This window comes from Manacus candei, unplaced genomic scaffold (genome assembly GCF_025592945.1).
Source record: "Manacus candei isolate 608988 ecotype Guabito, Panama unplaced genomic scaffold, ASM2559294v1 h1tg000093l, whole genome shotgun sequence".
In the NCBI taxonomy this organism is placed as follows: domain Eukaryota; kingdom Metazoa; phylum Chordata; class Aves; order Passeriformes; family Pipridae; genus Manacus; species Manacus candei.
This window is the reverse complement of record NW_026138141.1, coordinates 793169-815463: the sequence shown is the minus strand read 5'-3', so window position 1 is coordinate 815463 and position 22295 is coordinate 793169. Positions and strand designations below refer to the sequence as shown.

The 22295-nt window shown below is 42.9% G+C and overlaps 2 protein-coding genes across 3 annotated transcripts; both read right to left on the bottom strand.

The window, feature by feature from the left end:
• Nucleotides 1-10263: 10263 nt before the first annotated feature.
• On the bottom strand, nt 10264-18421 carry FBXO4 (F-box protein 4). Of its 2 annotated transcripts, none has more exons than XM_051768230.1 (7): nt 18113-18421; nt 17792-18027; nt 15829-16049; nt 14751-14826; nt 14088-14266; nt 13016-13191; nt 10264-11989 (listed from the first exon to the last, which is right to left on the bottom strand). In XM_051768230.1, the coding sequence occupies exons 1-7, from the start codon at nt 18299-18301 to the stop codon at nt 11900-11902; spliced, it is 1167 nt and encodes a 388-aa protein (XP_051624190.1). In that variant the 5' UTR covers nt 18302-18421; the 3' UTR covers nt 10264-11899. The 2 variants fall into 2 exon arrangements, with proteins under 2 accessions (XP_051624190.1, XP_051624191.1); XM_051768231.1 differs by having other exon boundaries at nt 10267-11989; nt 18254-18421.
• A 141-nt stretch (nt 18422-18562) lies between these two features.
• Nucleotides 18563-21890, bottom strand: RIMOC1 (RAB7A interacting MON1-CCZ1 complex subunit 1). Its single transcript, XM_051768241.1, has 6 exons — nt 21739-21890; nt 21330-21430; nt 20786-20932; nt 20253-20384; nt 19932-20046; nt 18563-19027 (listed from the first exon to the last, which is right to left on the bottom strand). Exons 1-6 carry the CDS (start codon nt 21824-21826, stop codon nt 18738-18740), a joined length of 873 nt encoding a protein of 290 aa, XP_051624201.1. The 5' UTR covers nt 21827-21890; the 3' UTR covers nt 18563-18737.
• Nucleotides 21891-22295: the final 405 nt, after the last annotated feature.

The following is a 22295-nucleotide window of genomic DNA, read 5'->3' as shown; positions in this document are numbered from 1 at the left end:
CCCCGGCAGAAGAAGGCCATGGAACTGTTGGAGCAAGTCCAGAGGAGGGACACAAAGTTCATAGAAGGACTGAAGCACCTCTCCTACAAAGACAGGCTAAGAAAGTTGGTGCTGTTCAGCCTAGAGAAGAGAAGGTTGCATGGAGACTTCAGAGCAATCTTCCAGTATCTGAAGGGGTCTACAGGGAAGCTGGACAGGGACTCTTTCTCAGGAACTGTAGTGATGGGACAAGGATTAAAGGGGAACAAATTGTAAGAGGTGAAATTTAGGTTAGATATTAGGAAGAAATTCTTCACTGTGAGGGTGCTGAAACACTGGAACAGGTTGCCCAGGAAGGCTGTAAATGCCCCTACCTTGGCAGTGTTCATGGCCAGGTTGGATAAGGCCTTGAGCAATCTGGTCTAGAGGTAGGTGTCCCTGCCCATGGCAAGGGGGTTGGAACTAGATAATCTTTAATGTCCATTCAAACCGCTTAACATTCTATGATGTTACTGGCAGAATTGGGTGGGTTTGGACAACGGGTCCATTTACCATTTACTGTCTGTTTCTGGCAGCAGATGGAGTAAACCCGTCTCAAAGAGTGCCACGGCCTGAGGGTGAATGGGATAGGGACGCGACACTGCACAAAGGGTTCTGACACAGTAGAAGGTCAGGGTGCAATGGCCAGTTTATTGAGGGGAATGAAGACTTACATATGGTTTGGGTAAGGGGAGGTCTAATAACTGGGGCAGAGCATAGGGTTGACATCTCAGTGGAATACGGGATTGGGGAATGAGAGAAAGGTGGGAGGAATTTGGGAGTATCTAGGGGAAGGGGGCCAATGGGAGCTCACTCCACAGTGTGGCACTCATCAGCCAGTCAGTGTGAGAGATGAGCAGGAAAGCAGGGGAGGGCAAAGGGGGTAAACAACTTCTGGTGGGAAAAACGTGAGGGCAAGTCCAGACAAGCCCTGGACAATACAAACCAAGGAGATTGACACAGAAGTATATGTGGGGGTACATTAAACATGGTATAAAACTGGGGAATAACAAGAAAGTCCATGAATTATTAGTTCCTTCAGGCTCCATATAAGTCCCTTCAGGCCTTAAACACTTTGGTGTTCCTCCTCAAAAGAGGAAAAAGATCTTTGCTTAGGAGTTGGCAGGGCTCACTGAGAGAGCTTTAAATGAGATTGGAAGAGGGAAGGGAATAAGCCAGGCTCACTTGGGATAAGCCTGAGGGCGGCACGCTGATGTTGGGGAGGGAAGCAGAGAGAGGAAGTGCTGTCTCCAAATATCATGAAACTGGAGCAAAACTAGTAGGAAAAAAGGTTTCTTGTCGCGGTCTGGGTTTGGAGTGGGACGACAACAACACAAAGGATTCAGACAAGGTGGAAGGTCTTGAGCTATCGCAGTTTATTGAGGGAAAATGCTGGCTTAAATAGGGTTCGGGGTGGAAAGCACTGGAATAGTAGGTGGAGCATGGGATTGACAAGAAATTGAACAAATCAGAGAAAACAGGAGGGAACACTTCAGGAACAAGGACCAATCATGCAGGACTCTGCACTGCGGCTAAATCCTACCAATCAGAACGAGGGTACAGCAACAAGGGAGCAAACAAGTCTGGAAATGTCCAACTGCAAGTAGAACTGGGGTACCTACTTAGAAAAACATGTATTAACAGTTCTTATATACTATAGTGTCTGAGTTCTTTTCTGGTACGCATACTAAATGCTACTGGTATTCTTTAGTGTCCTCCTTAATAATTCCCGTAGAGTTCACGCCATCTCTGAAACCTTTTCCAGTCATTTTCCTTGTCCTCCACAGTTTCTCACTGGAATGCTAGCAGACAAAAAGAGTACCAAGGAAAGGCACTTGCACTTGGCTCTTTTATGCAGTCTTCATAGTGGGCTTTTCATAGGGATTTCTGGGAAGCAAGGCGCAAGTGCCTCTGCATTCCCATGCACAGTGCTGCCTCCCAAAACAGATCCACCCTTCCCTACTTCTGCTCTTTACATGCCAGTGCAGGACAAGGAAATTCATCAGTAGGCAGATTAAGGAATTCATGGGCAATGGGAGTACACTGGGCAGCCATGGCAGAGGGTAGGGGCTGGTGGGGATGTGAGGACAGAGAGCCCCATCTGTTTTGAGGTCACAGAGCCCCACTGTGATCTGCTGTTCAGTGCCAGCTCTGGACACCTCTGAGGCAGCAGCAGCAGCAGCATGTTGCGAGCACTGGGGGTCGTGGTCCTCACCCGCTGCCTCCCCCTCTTTCTGGTGGCCCTGCAAGCCCAGGATGCCCAGTCTGCTCCAATGCAAGGGCAGGGAGCAGGTAGGCAGGCGGGGGCCAGCACCCACCCTGGGCTGGTGGCAGTGTGGCCAGGGCGAGGACTGGGTGAGCCAGGAAGGCAGCACGGTGCGGGCAGTGGGGCAGACACAGCCCGGAGAGGTGTGGAGGGGCTGCAGCTGCTTCAGGGGTTGTGGGGAGACAGGGTCCTCATGATCAGGGAGGAGGGGAGTGGCAGTCAGGGCCAGAAACTTGGCACTCATCCATCACATTGCAATGGTTATCCAACCTCGTGGCTGAGCTCCAGCACTGAGCCACAGGCAGGTCACGTGGGCACATCGTGGCTTTTGCTTCCTTTCAGAGCTGCCAGCTCAAAGTCCCAAGGGCAGCCAGGCACCCCCGCAGCTGTGAGAACACAGACCTGTCTGTGTGCCCTGTCATTCCCTGACCCCCTTACACTTTCTGCTCGTGAGGTGTGATGGTAACTTCTTGTGGGTGTTTGGTTGTAGATGTGGCCAAAGGAAGGCCACTTCCTGCTCCTGAGCCAGATTCCATGTTGATTCCAAGCTGGTATCTCAAGGGTGAGTAGTCAGGCTCTGCTATTTCACAGAATAGGCACCCATGTTCCATCTGTTAGTCATGGGAAATGTACCTTCATATGTTAATGTCCTTCTATAAATCTCAAATAGTGAAGGATTCCCAGAAGATACCTGTAGTTCCAAAGGAGCTCCTAAGAGCCTTGGAGAAAGCTGCATCTGGTTAGTATATCCCACTCTCTTAACCGTAGGACTTGGGATGCTGAACTTTTCGCTTACTCTGGGGATCTGCTGTAGCCTATGCAGCAAGAAGGGATCAGTCAGAGCCTCGCTGCAAGGCCACTCCATTTCACACCTTGTGTGGGCTGCTGAGCCACAGAGACAGCAGAGCTCCTGCTCCTAGACGGGCTTCCAGCTGAGAGCCAGGGGCAACTGCTGCTGCACTTGTACCATTACTGGCCAGAGCTGCTCTGTGCAGATGCTGATATCCAGGTGTTAGGAACAGGGCTGTGCTGAGTTTGTGTTTGGCTCATGCACAGCCCAGCATCAAGGCAGAAGTGATGTCCCAGGAAATCTTGGCTGCTCTTTCCAGATCTCAGGGTCAGGGGTGGGTTGGAGCTGGACACCCAACGTGAGGTCAGACAAATTACTTGAACGGCTTCCTAGAATGGCTCATTTGGTGAATTCAGTCTTGGGTGGTTTGGCTCTACATTTCTAGTTGCCTCACAAAAAATTTGGCTGTGCTTTTCCTCCTGTTTTGGGGGACAGTGGGCTCCTCCCTGCCGCTTGCCAGGGTGCCCAGGACATGGTATCGTGTTCCTGATGAGGGACAGTTACTTCTAATGAAACTGTCCCATGTTCTTTCTAAAGAGATGGACCCTAAGACTGTACAGAAGGAGACCTTCCAGATGGGAGAAAGAGACAGAGTGCCAGTCTCAGGGGAAGAAGGAGAGGCAATACAGGGCACCAGGACACCTGCTCAGCCTCAGGGTCATCCTGGAAGTGAGTGCTCAGGAGATGCTGGTGTGCGAAAAGAGGAGTATTTCAGTGTATCCCTGCACTGCTCTCCAAGGATGAACTGCAGGTCCCCAGCACACAGCCCTGGCCTGCAGCCTGAAGGAACAAACTGGGCAGTGCTGGTGCAGGCTCTTCTCCAGGAGAACCTTAAAGGATCCTTCTTGTCCCCTGGTCCTAAGACACCAGAGCCAGAGGCACTAGTCTCTGAAAACAAAATCCCTTGAGCATCTGAAGTGCCCTGAATCTGAGATTATCCATAGTGCAGAGTACAAACATTGTCTCTTGCATTGTCCTTTCTCCTGCCAGGGTCAGCTACTCTGGGAAAAGCTGAAAATGCTCAGGAGCTGAGCAAGAACTATATCCTTGGAACTGCTGCAGCCTTCAGCGTGCTCCTGCTTGGGATTGCAGTCGGTTGCATAGTCATGTCCCAGTTAATGAGAGACACGTGAGTTGGTTTCTTTCCAGTTATTTATTGCTACCATTGGCAATGGAGTGTTTGCACAGTGCTGGAGTGCCAAGGCAGCTCCTGGGAGCACTTTGCCAAAATCTCCGTGGTATGGTCCTTTAACTGGGCTCTTAATTCATATCCATGAGTAGACTCCTCTGAAATCTCTTTTTACAGAAGGACCCAGGGAGATGGAGCATCACCAGCACAAGCTGATACTTACTCTGCCTGAGAAAGCAAGGTTTAAACAAGAGATAAAGGCAAAGTAGAGTCAGGAGAAGGAGCAGGAAGGGGCGAGAGAGACCAAGCAAACACAAAGTTCAACAACAGCTGCCGCCTGTCACCAGGGATCTTTGCGGCAGAGCTCGCCCAGCTGTACAGGAACATGGGCACAGATCCCGCACCTCTGCCCGCTTGTCCCAGCTGCTCTCTGGCTGACAGGGCCTCTTCACGGGAGAACTGGGTTTCCCTGGACTCACTCCAGCCCACACCATCCTGGTGTCCCTGCTACCAGCACCAGCAGGGGTACTTTACTTTAGAAGATCATGTTTTGGTTTTTTGACAATATATAAATAAATATATTGTTAAAAGCATTGAGTTCTCATCTGTTTTGTCTGTTTGTGTTGGGATAGAATGCACAGAGCTGGAAGCAGGGCTGGATCTGTGAGAGGAGCTGGAAGAGACCTGCACTCCAGGGAGGGACACCTTTGTCCCAGCATCAGCCTGGTTTCCCAGCTGATAGTTCTTCCACTAGATTGGGGACATGCTGTTGAGACGTGAGGTGCAAAGGCTCCACCTCATGATGAATGCAAATGAATGATTTGTCTTGCAGCTCTGAGCCTTGAAGCACAGGCACTCAGGTCTTTCTTTCCAGAAATCCATATCAAAAGCTCTGTATGAGCTGCATTAAAAAAGCCAACTGGAAGTAGCCTTTATTTGTTACTATTTGTGTCAGGCAGGATTCTAGCAAAAAGCTAGTCTTGCTACAGCTTCATAACCTTCAAAGAATCCAGTTCCTACAAGTTCTACTCAATACAGCCTCACAGTCCAGCACAATATACTTCAAGTAGGAAACCTTTACCATACGCATATGGGCACACTACAAGAGTATGTTACTCTCAAAAAACATTACTTTAACCTCTCTTCCTGATTGATATCACAAGAATTTACATGAATTGATTAAAGGGTTGAGCCAAACTTTTCTTTTTTCCAACTCTGCAATTCACATACCTGTCACTCCACATTGGAGTGTTTCAACAACAATTGTTCTCTCTGTTGGTGCTGTTTTAGATATGTAGTTAACAAAATCCATCCTCATCTACCCAAATCCACAAGCTCTTTTCCTTTTCTCAATATACAATTTTTGGATGCATTTCAATATATCCAATGGTTCAGCATTTTTCAAGTGACTTCCTCACTGCTTGCACAGTCCTCTGACCTTTGCCCACACGAGAGCCAATGAACTATAGGGAAGGTCATCTGCCACGGTCCAAGGAAGAAGGAATAGGACCGCAACACTGCACAAAGGGTTCAACTCGAGGTAGCAGGTCGGGTGCAATGGCTCTTTATTGAGGGTGTGTGAGGGTTTATATAGGGTTCAGTATGGAAAGGGCTAGAAAACTGGGTGGAGCATGGGATAGACAGCCAGGGGAACAGATGAGGGTAAGAACTTAGAAAGAGGGAGGAACTGGGAAGGAGCTGGGAAAGTAAAGGGCCAGTGGGAGCTCTCTCCACACTGCGGCATTTTTTAGCCAATCAGAGGGAGGAGCAGGGAAGGTAGGGGATAAACAACTCTGGGCAAGCCTGGACATGCCCAGGCAATACAAGTGAATGGGGATAATACAACCACATGGGGACATTACAAAAACAATATCTAAACTGGGGATAAACTGTCAAGTCCATAAGATGGAGTCTCTTTATGCACCGTAAATTTCTCTCCAGGCTTTAAAAGTTTCCCAGTCGGACTCTTGCTCTACCACAGTCATTCCATCCAGGAATGTCGGATGGGACTGATCCCTTACATTCAGATTTACAAAGCAACATTTTGTTCAGATCTGCACCATGATGACAATTTGTTTTACCAAGGGGATGAGGGGCAGCACAAGAGACACAGACACCAACCTCAAGGAACAAGTGTGTAATTTTACTATAATGCAAAACAGCAAAGAATTACAGAAGGATAAGCTCAGCAATGCAGCTAATCATTACTACAAAGAGTGCCTATAAGAATGATACATCACCAGTTACCCTGATACCATAATCAGCATCCAGACCCACACATCAGCTGGGGAGCCCTGGTTGCAGCAAAGGGTCGGAGAACCCTTCTCAGTAACTGGGAAATCCTACTCAGTGTGTCCACTTATAGGTGAGGTCTCCATCATTGCTGTGAAAGGTCCAGCTTTTATATTGTTAAACAAACCAAGCTTACATAACCACTAGTGCAGAAAAACATCTGGCTTCCTTCTCTCCTTGTGTTTCACCCAAAGCCTGGCAAGGGGTCAGGGGAAAACCAAGCTTTGACAATCTGTCACCAAACACAGCCAGACATCTAATTTCATGGCACTGACCAGTCTCTAAATACAGAGAGATAAATACATTCATATTTCACTGAGTCATACATATTTAATAATGAACAGATAAAATTATTATTCACTAATGAGCATATACAAACATATCTTACTAATAAGCATACATATTTACACACATGTAGTCTTATACTACATATTTTACTGAGAAACATACATAATTTTTCTAATGAGTGGATACGTGGCTAAATATAACGTTAGGTTGAAAGGTTCATCTAGAGGTAAACTTTGGCTCAGGGCCTGTTGTTCAGGCCTCAGCACCTCAACTATCTAGCTTACCTACCTTAAAGCTAACCCCCCTGTTTTCCATTTGATCCCTTTCTTTTTCATCCTACTGGCAATGAAGATCTCCAGAAATGGATTGAGGTGATTATTGGTGGATTTATATTGTTAAGATTATTAAGTTTGTTTGGTGTATTTGTGGCTCAGGAAACTTGTGTGTGAATGGACTTTACAGAATTGTCTGCAGTCAAGTAGCCTATTTACAATGTTGGTATTAAATTACAGGTGATTATTTTTGCAGTGTTCCGATATAATATGCTGAATTTGAAGCAGGTGTGATTTAGTTAAGACTCAGGACTGAAATACTGAGTGTTCTTCTTGAATAACTAGATTTCACAGTCATCAAGCACAGTTCTTTATTTGTTGAGGGACATAGGCATGTTAGTGACTAGAATGGAAATGATGCACATGAAATCAGTAACAACAATTCTTATAAAATCATAGAATCATAGATTCATATATGTTGGAAAAGACCTCCAAGATCTTTAGTTCAGCCTTTGATAGATCACAACCCTGTCAACTAGAACCATGGCACTAAGTGCCACATCCAGTCATTTCTTGAACAACTCTAGGGATGATGACTCCACAACCTCCCTGGGCAGCCCATTCTAATGCTTGACAATCCTTTCAATGAAGAAATTCTTCCTAATGTCCAACCTGAACTTGCCTGGCACAGCTTAAGGCTTTGTCCTCTTGTCCTGTTGCCAGTTGCCTGGGAGAAGAGGCTGAACCCCACCTGGCTACAACCTCCTTTCAGATGATTGTATAGAGCAGTAAGGTTTCCCCCTGGGCCTCCTCCAAGCTAAACCACCCCAGCTCCCTCAGCTGTTCTTCATATGATTTAGTCTCTAGATCCTTGGCCAGCTCTGTTGACCTTCTCTGGACTTGGTCCAGGACCTCAATGTCTTCCTTGGGGTAGGGAGCCTAAAACTGAACACAGGTTTTGAGATGCTACCTCAACAGTGCCAAGTACAGGAGGACAATCACTGCCAATGGTATCCTGGCTTGGATCAAAAATCTGGGGCCAGCAGGACCAGGGCGGTGATTGTCCCCCTGTACTGGGCAAGAGTATATTCCACACTGTTGGCTCATGTTCAGCTGCTGTCGACCAGCACCTCCAGGTCCTTTTCTACTGGGCTACCTTCCAGCCACTCTCCCCCAGCCTGTAGCGCTGCCTGGGGTTGTTGTGACCCAAGGGCAGGACCCAGCATTTGGCCTTGTTGAACCTCATACCCTTGGCCTCAGACCATTGATCCAGCCTGTCCATATCCCTCTGCAGAGCCTTCCTACCTTCCTCCAGCAGATCGTGCCCGATTTGGTGTCATCTACAAACTGACTAAGGGTGCACTCAATCCCCTTGTACAGATCATCAATAAAGATATTAAACAGAACTGGACTCCTGGTACATTGACTTTTGACATCCATGTAATGAGTTTCATTACAGATCCAAAGACATAAAAAAAGGAGGGTCCTCTTGAGAAGGCAGAATGCTACCAGGCCTCTTGCCAACATCTGTATGCATTTTGTTTCCCATTAATAATGCTGCAGGGCACCTCTGTGCCTCAGAGCAAATTAACAGAATAACAAAATCCAAAACACATAAACATCCTGCTGTAGGTAGGATATTCCTTTAGTTCTTCCTCCATCGTAAGAAAAGTTGTCTAATTTATTTTCTCCCTCTTGTCTTTCAGTTCATTTTATTAGTATCCTTACCTTATTGCAAACAATATTATAACAGTCAGAATTAACAAACTGTGTAAGATATCTGCCTGCGAGGGAAGAAAAAGGAGCAAAAAGCCTCTTGGTTTTTAATTGTTTGGAATGATGTAGTAAGTTTTACTCAAAGCTAATTCTAGGCTCTTGATTTGCAGTTTCATCCTCCTCAGGGAAAACTGAGAGCAGCCTGTGTGCAAACATCCTCTGGGCCTGAAATTTAAGCACAAGCTCTAGCAATAGTATCACCTTCTATAACTGACAGAAGAGTCTTATTTCTCTCTTCTTGTATTTCAGGGAAGTAATTTACCCAGAACCACTAGTACTAAAATGGCATGAAAGACACACTAAATAACAGACTAAAGCATCAATCATCTTACAATAATGCCAGCAATTATTTCCATACATCTTCTTGACAGCGACTCCAGCTTTTCTCTTTAGCTGTAATATTCATGCTACCATACAAATTGATACTGATGATAGCCACTAGATTAAAAGAAGAGGCAGCATGTCTCCTGTCTTTGAAAATCATGTTGAAAATCAGCATCCCCACAGCCATCTTCTTTTTGGGAAAGCTGTTCAGGTGAAGGCTCACTAACCAAGTTTTTTTATCCATCACGTGTATTGCCATTTTAACCTTTTATTTTGTGACCACTGTTTATGTAAACATCCTGTCTCAGTGGGCAGGAAAGCAATTTTCTTTCTAGCAGTCTTAGAATCCTTCATGCCAAGGAGAGCAAGATTTCTGGGATCCAGATGATTTTATTTCTCACAAACCCATCACAGTTGCTTCTACTGTGATAAATACAAGGCCAATTAGATTTAAAAAAAAAAAGAGTTTTACATTAAAAAGTTTTAAAATACATTTATGTCATGATTCCACATCAAACTATTTTTGAATTTGTAACAATATAAGTCCCAAGCTTAACTGACTAACTATGCTTCTAAATTCATCAAACTCAAAAATTTAAATAGTAGAAACTGGTTTAGTTTAAAGATAGAAGATAGTGCTAAATTAAATATGGAGTACACCTCTGCAACTAATTGGTGTATGTATGCTCAACAGGCTGGCTGCCTCTCCATAGCACACCTCTGTGCATCTCAGTGCTCTTTTGGACAGTGTACACGGTCATCTTCCTTGCCTGTACTGATCCACCACGGCACTCAATCATGCAGATCGGTGACTGTATGGACTTCTCATTCCCACTGTTTGTTTTCTAGACTGCACCCTTAAAACTCATAATTCTTGAAGTTACTCTACCTTTACGTTAACGTAACTAATGTTCTTTAGATTAAAAAAAATTATTTAAAAAAATTACGTTATCCTGACCTTTTGAGAGGACAGTGAGTGAATATCTGTTAATTAAACTGGCAACATAAAATAACCTTGTTCATTATGATAGCAATGCTAATTCATTATGTTGTGACAGCATGACTGCAGTGTGTGTGCACGCATTGCACACATGTGGAGGGCTTAACACACATAGAAAGACTGTAAACATCGTTTTTTAAAAAATAATTTATTCCTTGTGAAGAAAGTAGAATGATGATCTTACATAAACCCCCCATATCTGTAGCTGACGTAGCATCAGGTTGCTGCATTCGACCCGCTACTTACAGATCACTATGAAATTATTAGGACTAGAAGGAAAGTCGCACACATCCAGTCACAAGGCATGGAATTTTACCCTAAATACTCATGAATCTATTGCATCTGCTCTATTTTAAAGGGCAAAACACGCATACACTATTAAAAAAAAGAGGGATAAACCACAGAATTTTCACAGTATATCTTCCTATGGATTTTCCCTTGAAACTCCCATATGTCCAAAAACATTTAGAAAGCTGAATTAATTGCGCATAAAGATTAAAAAAAAGACATTTTCTAGGTCATTAAAAAAAAATCCAACCATTTTCTCAAATGGAGTATTTCTGACATAGCTGTGTTGAGCATCACTCACACTTCCCACACAAAGGGCAGTTACAGCTGTATGTGCACCATGCAATCATTTATCTAGGTTCCAAAGAGAAGCTGTGAGACTGTTGAATTTCCATGGAGAGAGGAAAACAAGCAAGAAACACAGAAAGCAAATAAGTGCACAGGCAAAAAAATCCAAGGGAAGTTTCTGAACATTCATCCAATAATAAAAACACAAAAAAGGTGGAAGACTATGACTATCTCAAACATCTATATGGAAAATGCAATTCCAGCTTTAAAATGTTACTTCCCTTTTTATAAAAATATTTGCAACTGTGTAGAAAATTTCAAAGACAGGTACAATTCATACCTGGAAATGGCCACAACTATTTCAGTAACTGATAGTTTATGTATTTGATAAAGTTCTGAAGTACTAATGATTCTATTTAACATCTGTTCATTACATCAGAGGTATGTGCAGTTCAAGCAAACAATTTCAACAGAAAAAGAAAGATGCTGAAGTCTACCGTGGTTGGTTAATAAACAGGATCACAAATAAGAAACAACAATTCATACATGGCAGTTTGCTTGTTTGCTTCTAAGAATTTTGGTCTGACTGACATTCCTTCTGCTATTTTTTGTCTAGACATTGTTTCTGGAAAAAATGCAGGGGAATTCTTTCTGTCAGCCTACTACTGTACCAAGTACAGTATATTTTCTTTGGTTGGGAACTGTCCCTGTCGAGATCTCCACTGAAAATGCTGACTGAACGTGTGGTGCCTGCCACAGGGCTGTGCTGATAAACTGATGTAGTGTTACATGTATTTACTGAAGAGAACAGACAATCAGATACACTGAGAAGATTGTACTGAAGGCCCCCGGCTGAAAGAAGGAAAACAACCAAAACACCCAAACCGACCCGCCCAATTACTTCATAGCTGCTGGAATCCAAGCAATCCTACTTGTACTTCTAATTCAGGACTGCAGTTGGAAGAATGTTAAGTATGTGCAGTGATATAAATGCAGGGTTGTCTTTTAAATTTTCCTTCTGACAGCGCCCCTGCAGGAAGGACAAGACTCTCGCTAAATGAAATGCAAATGCCAAAGGGTTTATACAGTACAACAATACACAATTCCATTACTGTGCATTTTTACAATTTACTTCTTCCAAGAGCCACTCAATTCCATTTAGCAAACCATCTAAAGTTGCAGCTACATTGTCCTGCACCTGTGAAAATAAAAAAGAAGTTAATGTATTAGAGATATCAGGTAACAGGATCTAACAGTATTTTAACATCACTTCATGTCCATCCATGAAGTCAGAAACAACCATATAAAATCTAAATCTTTATTATTGGTCTAAAGGTCCCTTAGATAAAAAAGGCTTCATAAGAGTAAGCAAACAAAAAAAAAAAAAACACATTAAAACCCATCAGAAAAGCTTTCACTCTTGGTACCAATGTGTGTTTTTTCTCAATCATTCCATCAGGTATTCTGGAACACTGTCCTTAATTTACAGATGACAATGTACTTGAAAATTCTTCTTGTAACTCTTAAACAAAAATGCTGCTAGCTCTAGACTTCTACGCATATTATTACTATTCGGATTTTGTAACTTTTATCAAGAGGTTATTACAAACAGTTTGGGTTTTTAAAAGCCTGTAAACATTCCCCTTATGAAAATGAAGGAATTATCTCAAATCAAAATTTAGTTTTTTTTCTGGTTTTATTATTCTTCAGCTACGCAACATTAACAAAAATTAATTATATGTGGCTGAATCATGCTAATATATACTGTGCTTGACAAGCATAAAAAAACAGGTTCAGGACCTCACATCCTATGTAAAAAACTGATTTGTCAAAAACTTGAACACATCACATCAAACGAGCAACAGTCTCCTAAAAATGGCCCAAAAATCTATCTTGTTTCCAAGGCCTTGGGTTATGACTCAAGTAATTTAGATTTAAATTAACTGAAGCTTCCTTACTCCCTTCAAGACCAGCATCTGTCCTTCCCTACATTCTGAAGTCTCTTGTGTGTTCCTGGAGAAGCCACTGAACTCCCTATTCTCAGACAGACTAATGATTCAGCTTAGAGGACCAGAGAAACTAAATCCCTCACTTAAGTGGAGGGCTCATGTGCCAGTGTTAAAAGCTGCACACTTGCTTAGGTAGGAGTGGTTCAGGAACCTGAAAGCCTAAACTTAATACAAGTCAACAGAGAAACAGAGAATAAAGGTTTAAATGCAAGTACCATCCAGGGCTGACGTAGCAGATTTAGTTGCAACTGATGTGCCACATAAACACATGGAATTCTTTCCACACCAATGTGAGAGACACACGACAAAACCAGCAGAGGTCTGTTCGGAGGCCCGAGGGCTGGATCAATCATGGCCAAAATACGAGCCCATTCCTCCTGACGATCATGCTCTGAGAAACAATTTTTAACATATGAGTCTTAAATACACACAAATCCAAGGAAGCATTTTGTTGTTATTTCGGAGGATTTTTTTAATTTCTTTTTTTATTTCAGAGGTGACAAAATAGAGGGCTGGAAGGGCGAAATGATCTAGTTCTGCCTATCACATTACTGATTCACCTGCACTCATGTCACACAAATATTAATGTCATATTTAGATGTTATTTAAGGTCTCCATAGATTCTACAGGCAACCTATTTCAGTCCTTAACATCAGTGTTTTCCTAGTACCTTACACAGATCAAAACTGCAACAAGCCATTCAGACATACTCACATACTGTACAGTCAGCAGCTCTTCCCTACTGGGTGTACTTTTCTCCTTAGTATATCCCTTCACATTTTTTTTACCCACTTCTTTTCTGAACTAGTCCTTTCTCTCCATTTAAAGCTGATGAACGTAAAGGCAGTTACAGTAATATTTGGATTATTCTCTTACAGGACTATACTAATTTAGACTAATTGCATCTTTTACTGAAGTTTTCCTGGTGAAAGTTCTGTTTCCAGACTATTACACCACAAACAATGTATTTCAGGCTTTTCCTGCACATGGTCAAGGGTTTTGTTTATGTTGTTTTTTAATCCAGATGATTTCCAACATGTAATTTAGATAGCAATTGTATCAGTATGTGCCCCAAACAAAAGAAGGAGCCATAACCCCTCAAAGGTTGATGAGAAAGTGTCTAGGATAGGGAACCTCTTCCACAGGATAAGCCATGAAGAAATAGCACTAATAAAGCAAATTTTGAAAGGATGAGAATGTGGATTTTGATGTATTGTATATTCTTTGTAATTTTTATAACATTCCAATTATTCTCAAAGTATGAATAAATAAAGATAAAGCCCTTACTTTTATGAGCTTCTGCATTAGCAACATAAATGAATCCATCAACTACTTCGCACACCTTCTTCACTTGATCTATTACACTGTAGTGCACGGCTTGCTGATTCCCTTCTGTGCTGTTCTCTTGGTAAAACATCTTATTCACAGCAACAGCTTGCTCTGTCCTTGCTCTCCTCCTTTCCACACTGGAAGATATTTCAATATTTCAGTAGTCAGGTTAACTGAGAAAGCAAAACTCAATCCTAAGAGTCTAGGTAGCAGAGGAAAGGGACAAGAAAATGGTATGAACCAGCAAAACGATTTTGCTCCCTCCTGCCCCACCTTCTTTCCTGGTGTTCATATACAGATGGCTAGCAATCTGCATATGAAAATACACCCCGGGACGAATTTATATAGTGTTGCAAAAGGGAATCAACCAAGGTTTCAAGAGGGATTGAAGCACCTGTACTGTAGGTATGTAAGAGGCTTGGAAAAGGTTTATCACTTCCATGTGAAAACTCAGCAATTGAAAAAAAGAAAGGAAAAGCAAAGATATTGATGCTTCAATTTATAGGGAATTTCGATGCATGTGAATGCACATATAGAAGTCACATGACAAAAAGATGAGGAAGGTATGAAATGAATGAGAAACTGTACTTTTTATTTAGCAGAGACCAAATCTTATCTTACCTGGTGGTGGAGTACAATGTCAGAATATTGAATTTTTGACTGTTATTAAACTGAAAACTGACTCCTGATCCAATTCCTACAGGGAAAAAATGAATATATGAGATTACAACTACTTGGCTACTGAATATAATTAAGTAGTAGTCTGAATATTCCAGTGGTGCTATAAAACGGATATATTCAAGCCTAGATACTGCTGCTAGGGGTAGCAGATTTACTATCTTACAATTAAACTTTATACATGCCCTAATTGGTCAGACTATTAATTTAATGAAAATCAATTCAATTATATTAAAAAAAATGAGGCATTTCCATATTTCTGATAATTAGACTTGAACCTAGAAACCCAAATCAGAAAGGAGGCAGACTTGTGTTTCCTAGCTGAAATTGTCATAGCAAAGGCTCTAGTCTGTTAAAGACAAGCTGCATTGAAAAGGATGGAGAGAAATTAAAAAAAAAAACCTAAAAAATAATTTTCACACTTCCTACAAATACAGTTTAATTATTCTAATTCTGATGTGCTGAAATAAACATTAGTTAAAAAGTAATACATTTTTGTCTCTGGTTTGGACTGAAGTGAAATTACAGATGTTCAAAGTTATTCTTTTACACACCAAAAAAAATCCTTCACCTGCTCCTGTAACTCTTCTAAATGAAATTTACACCATTTGACATAATCATGTAAAGGATCAGTCTTGAGTTCTTGTATAAAAACAAAAACGTGTTTTTTAACCCCTCACTGCAAGCAGTAGTACCTAAACGAAGTTCTGTCTGCATTTATCCATTATAACAAGAGCTGTAACATGGAATTTTGGATGAAGTAAATACGAGGAGCAAAATGATCCTTCTGACATTGTGCAAATTTAGTCATAAATTCACTGCAGCTATTAGTTTGTCCCAAATGTTCTCTGCATTTATCCTTCTGAATGAATACAAAGAAAGAAAATGGGTTTTTTCCATGATGTTACTGAATTTTATGGGGACAAAAAAACCCATCCTTTTTCTCTGTTTCTCCAACCACATTTTTTTGTGTTATATTTGTTCACAAAATATAAAGGTCAAAAGCCAGAACCATCATTACCATGAATTTGTCTATGAGGTAGGCCAGCTACTACCAGAATTTCTGGGCACGTCATCATCTTTTGCACTAACGAGTCGTCCAGCTCTTCCAAACCCGGCCCAAACATGGCAAAGCGAGGTTCTGCCTGAGTGACCAGTGATTGCAGGAAGGAAGTCACAGCCCCATACCGGGGTCGGCTTGATCTCAAACTTCTTCTACCCTGAGGACAGCTCTTTTTGTATCTGTGTAAAATAGATGCAACTAGAAATTAAACACAAGATACAGAAAAGGTATTAATCAAACAACATAAATTGACTTAGGTCCCACACTTCTTATGCTTTGCTACTGGTTCAACTCAGAAAGCATAGGTCAAAAATTATAGAGTTCCAAACTGATGCTTTCAAACACCAGTACAAAGCAGGCAAAGACATCCGTTGTTTTGAAGTCCAAATACTGACTTTTTGGACCTTGTTATGTTGCTATCAATAGATCCTTCAGTTTATTTAAAATAAAATAAAATAAATTAAAATAAAATAAAATTACACATTCCCCCACCCTCATTGAACACACAATACAGATAAAATAACATCAAAGCAGATGAGTCACATAAATTAGGAAAATTAGACTGGTGAGTGTACATTTCAAACTTTAATTAGACTGCATCTGTGCTTGAATCAGGTAACCACCTGAAATGGACCGTGTCCCCTGCAGGTACAGAGCATGCATGCTGTGAAAGATGAGTGTTGTTTGCAAGCCTATACGCTCGCTTGGTGCACAAGCTAGAAAACGTGAAAAGACTTTGGTAACCAAGGGGAAGGGTAACAGTAAGACAGATATCCTAGAGCAGCAGCTTCAGTCTGCTTCTGCAGTCATGGTAGGCTGTTGCTGGACAAACTACTTCTAAATGAAATTTACACCCTGTGACGTGATCATATAAAGGATCAGTCTTAAGTTCTTGTATAAAAACAACAAATGTCTGCTCTTCTACACCTACACTGAGATACTTCAGTTGAGATCAGCAGAACCACTAAGTGCACACAGACACAATAGAAATCAGTGGGAGGTGGTTTCAAACAGGTGATGCTCTGAAGTATTCAGACCTGAAGAGATTTAAATCCAATTTCAAAATCAGTATATATTTTGCACTTCAAATTCTGGGTGCATTGTTCCTGTCTGTAAAGTGGGGCTGAAGGGCACAGAGATTGCAGAAGCTAGTCCATTTAACGTGAAAAAACACGTTAAGCATCACTTTGGAAAATTTAACTGCAAATAAATAAAAAACCCCAAACAAACCCACGAACCACTACTACAAATTAATTGAATGAAGTTAAAAAGTTCAAATTAATTGAATGAAGTTAAAAAAAAAAATCCCACAGAATAATCTGCTTAAGAAGTTCTTGTCAGTCATCTAAACACATTGTGAGCGTTGCTATTCTTGTCAACTATACTATCTGAAACCAGTCTTTTACAGCCTTCAACAATCAGAGCTATAGCAATACTACTTGTTCTTCTGTGCACATTCAAAAAAACTTTTTTTTATCATTAGGTCTTCCATGTAAGATGAAAAAAATAAAGATTCATTCCACTTGCCGTAGTTTGAAAACTTCTTAGTACTTTTATTAAAGAAGAAATCGCTTGCCATTGTACTGAGAGCAAAGAACACTTCTTATCAACAGTATGCAGAGCTTTTGAGATGACTGTATTTCTGTGGCATAGCAAAGCATAGTTTACGAACAGCTTTAATTAGCTCTTTTTTTACAATGTCTTACATTCCTGTTGAGCTACAAACAGAAAGAGCTGACCAAACATTCGAACAGCAGGAAACTGTATTTCCAAAATAAACAATGGATTTTATAAAAGATCAAAACTTAAACAGGAGATTACAGCAGAGCTTTATTGCTGTATACATGAAACATGCCTGTGGGCTGAGTGTTACTTCTGAAGAGAGACTGAAAGTCGTGTAAGGGAACACGAAGATACTTACACTGCCATGTAATCATACAGTGCCTTATCGCTGGCCTCTGAAAAGGCTTTATTAAAAACCTCCACATCTGGGAGCGACTTCCAATCAACAGACGCCCAGAGGGGGAGATCCCGCAGGAGAAAATACCTCCACAACAACGGGTCCCGCACCGCCGCCCTCCAGTAACTACTCGTGCTTCCCAGGTGGCACAGATCTTGGGGCGAGAGGAAGGACATGATGTTCAGCTGCACGTCGATCTGAAAACCAGGGAGAGCAGCGGTTTAAGCGACTCGGGAATGTTCCGCGGCGGAGCCGGGATGTCCCGACCCGGGCCCCACTCACCGGCAGCCTCTGCAGGGCGCTCGCCTCCTCCGCATCTCCCGGGAGCGCTGGATGCGGGGGGGCCGCGAACGCGGCGGGACCGCCGCGTTCGCGGCCCCCCCGCATCCAGCGCTCCCGGAGGACGCGCAGCCCACCCCTCACCGCCGCTTCCAAGCCTCCTCCCCGCTCCTCTCCTCCCTCAGCAGCCATGGCGCCGCCGCCGCCCCTCACACCGCAGCGCGCCGGCGCCGCGGACTTTGGCACCGCCGAGGAGGCGCCGCCGCCATCCTGCCCCGAGGGCTGGTTACTTCGGCAGCTTTGTTGGGAGTGTGTGGGGGGGGGGGTTTTGTTTTGTTGGGGTTTTTGTTTTGTTGGGGTTTTTGTTTTGTTGGGGTTTTCCCACTCCCCCGCCCTTTCCCCTCAGAAATACTGGATTACACTTTGGACCTCGGCATTCCAGTTCTTTGAGACTGTGCGTGTGGGTTTTTTTTTTTTTTTTTAATGCAGCAGAAGTATACATTTCGGTTTAAAAATTAATAATAATAATGATGATAATAATAATAAAAAAATAAAACCAGACACGGAAGCAGAGGCAAAACTCCTTAGTTGTGCTCCGAGGACACGGGGTTTCTTCCGGCGGCGGATCTTAGCTGTGGGATTTCACCAAGTCACGCAACATTTGTTTTGCCGCCGTCGTGTTCCACCCTTGGCCTTTTAAAGGTCCCTCACACACGGTCACATACTTCGTTAACATGTTTTTCCCTGTTTCTTGGAAGTCCAGCCACACGCTCTGTGTTCCGCTGCCCAGGCTGCTGTCACACACAGGATCTATTGACTCAGGGCTTTCCTGCTTCCCTTCTCCCCCGTGTTTCAGTCCCCAGTAGCACATTTCTCCACTGTACATCATTGCCAGTAAGTGTGTGTCACTAAATATACCTGCAAAAATAATTTATATGGAGTACTTTATTGTTCTAAGAAAGTACACAGCTTGTTAACTTTTTTTTTTTTTTAGTTTCCTGGAAAAAAATTCCAAAATGACAGTCTCAGCCTGTTAAAAAGGTAAACCAAGAAACCAAGTCTTAACCTTGAGATGACTGACAATGCCCAGAAGAGAACACAGATCAAGACTGTGCTTATTACTCTGTCCATTTTGGCCCTCCATAATGCTAAAATCTTTAAGATTGCCATCTAACCAAAATTCTGATAATTATGTTTGCCTATTATCGTTGAGAATTTCAGTATTACACAAAGGTATGACTGTGCATATTTATGTTAGAATATTTCCGTGCCTCCTGTAATTCAAGACTGAAAGAAGATAGTTCTATAGATTGCTCTATAGTAATGCAACTTACATAAAGCTATATAGTGACAGAGAGAATTTGCTAAATCTGAACAGTTCTGCATGTAGTTTTTACCTGTGTGAAGTCTTTAATTCTTTGTACCTGTGTTATCCTAGAGCTAAGCAGGCAGACCAATAGGCAAACATCTAGCACCCTCTGCAGCCGTATCTGTGCCTTAAACATCTGTCAATTGTCAACTGGATGGCTGCAAAACACACATGCTCAGCATAAAACACCCGCAGTCTCAGTTCACCTTCATCCAGTGTGCTCAAAAACACAGGGAAAATGACCACCACCACTTTCTAAAATCCATGAGTCAAAAAAGAAGGGGGTGAGCACTGCTGCCTGCTTATTTGCCTCATTATTACCTTCTTGTTCTAAAAAGTGACAGGTTTTGAATACAAATTCAAAAAATGAAAACACACAAAAAACCACTTCATAAAGTGAAGCAGTTATTAAGAGGAGGGGGTTGTGGGTCAGGTTTTTTGGGGTTTGTTTACCTTCACTGAGTAATCTAGCTGTGTCTTTATCTTGAAGTAAGACATCTTCATTTAGCTGAAGAGGGCATCTAAAGCTAAGCATCTTCATCAAGTAATGAACTCCATCATTAAGACACTGAGTACGGTTAAAAACAAGGAAAAAATAAGTTCTGGTTAAATTAATGGTAGCCAGAAATACTTCTGTGAATTCCCCAAAACCCTACTAAAAAAAAAAAAAAGATAAAAAGAAAAAAAGATAAAAAAGCAGCCATATTTTAAAAGTGAAGAGTCAAACTTTAAAGCTGTATTCACAAGCTCATAGAATGTTTTCATTTACTTTACCTTTTTAAACGTGGCAATGTTTCCTTGTAGCCATTCTCTCCTTTCTTTTGCTGTATGACAGTACATGTAAAGCAGGGCTCCTTTCCTCCAGTAAAGACATTCTAACAGTTCTGCACCAAGGATGTTAATGGGCTGAAATAAAATCCAACAAACTGGGCTAACACAAAAATAACCCACCTGAACTAGTCATAAACACAGTAACACATGCAAAGAGTCTCTTACTTCAGAGGCTGTACTTGACAGCAACACTCAGAAACACAAGACTAACCGAATACTGAAAACGGCCAAATCAAACTATCATTAACATGTCATACAATCGTAAAATGTCAGTGAGAGAAATTCTGAGCGCGCAACAAGTTATTTGAAACAATATTTTCAGGAATCAGTATTTAAATACAAGAAAGAGTTGAAAATCTTTCAAAATTCCTCAAGTTCTGCCCATCAAAAATACAAATACTACCATCCTGTTTCAGATTTTTTATTTTAAAATACTGAAATAATTAATCCTCTGGCTCAAGAACATCAGTACTCACTTCTTCATCTACGTTGCATTCCCTCACTAGATCTTCTGGTTCTGAAAGAATACAAATAAGTTCTTTAAGTTTTTGCAAGGAAGTTTCTTCTGGAAAATCGTCATCCACAAGCTGGTTTTCCTCAAAATACGTTATGTCTAGGACAGCCTATGAAAACAAGAAGACATACAAAGGAAAAACGCTACCGGCAAAATAATGAACTAGTGGTGTGTTGTAACATAGAAAACTTATTAGTTTATAAAACAATACAATTTGAAGGTATTTTTTTACATTTTGTTTACTAAAGGCTCAAGTTATAAGTATTGAAAGATTGCTGGCAGTGAACGTAAAGTCAAACCCCTTTCTGTCCCTAAAGTATCAGTACAATTATTCTCGACTCCCCAGTTATCCAAGTCAACTGCAGCCATGTGCTTCGCAGATGTTCACCGTACAAACCAAGTAACAAGATATCCTTTTCTGCTCTATCCTCCTTTTTACATCAAAGCTTCTCTCACAATATACACAGATTTTCTTGAAAGTCAGCTTGATGGTTTAAATACAATACCTGGGTATAGAGCTGAAAAAGAGCAGAAGGAGGCTCTTTCCCTTCGTTACAGAGGTCCTTCAGCTTCTCCAGAGCAGCTGAGCCTTTTGCTAGGAAGGTATCTGAAGGAAGAACACAATGCTTCCTTAGCACTGAAAGGCACTCAGCAGGAGCCTCGCTTCCTCTCCTTTTTCACATGGCTTCATCCACCCTCGCGGTATTTACAACAGCAGCTGGGTAACACAGCGCTTAAGCAAGCCAGCTGTCCTGTTCGCCCGCACCTTTCACAATTAAACTGAGGGCATCCGCGGCACGCTCCGCTGTTCCCAAGCCGACCCCCACGCTCCGTTCGCGGGGATGCCCTACACCCCGCCCTGAGGGCCGCCCTCCGCCTGGTTCTCGGCCCGTCCCCCCTCGCAGTGCAGCTCACCGTCCCCGGCCGCGCCCCGGGGCGCCCCGAGCCGCCGGCCCAGCGCCGCCAGCCGGGGCCGCAGCGCGGGCACTGCCGGCAGCGCCATGGCCGCGCCCTCGCACACGCGCAGGCGCAGCGGGGCCGCGCCGGCGGGGCGGGAGCGGCGGGGCTGTGGCACGGCAGGGCCGCGGGAGCGGGGCGGCGGTGCCGGGCGTCGGGGCTGCCTCGCCTCCCTCAGCTCCCGCCCCACCGGGACAGCCCTGCGCGAAACGAGGGCCGCGAGGGCAACTCTGTTTGTGTGGAGGTGTGAAAGCTCTTGAATAACAGGCGTCCAGGGCGTCTGCGGATCCGTGTCACGGTCCCCCGGGGAGAGTCGCTCGCGTGAGCCTGTGTCAGCAGAATTTATGTAGTGAGAACTTACATGTTGGAAAAGATCTTTGGGATCATCCAGTCCAAGCTATGACCAAACACCGACATCTCAACTAGACCATGGCACTTAGTGCCACGTCCAGTTTTTCCTTAAACACCTCCAGGGGCGGTGACTCCACCACCTCCCTAGGCAGCCTATTCCACTA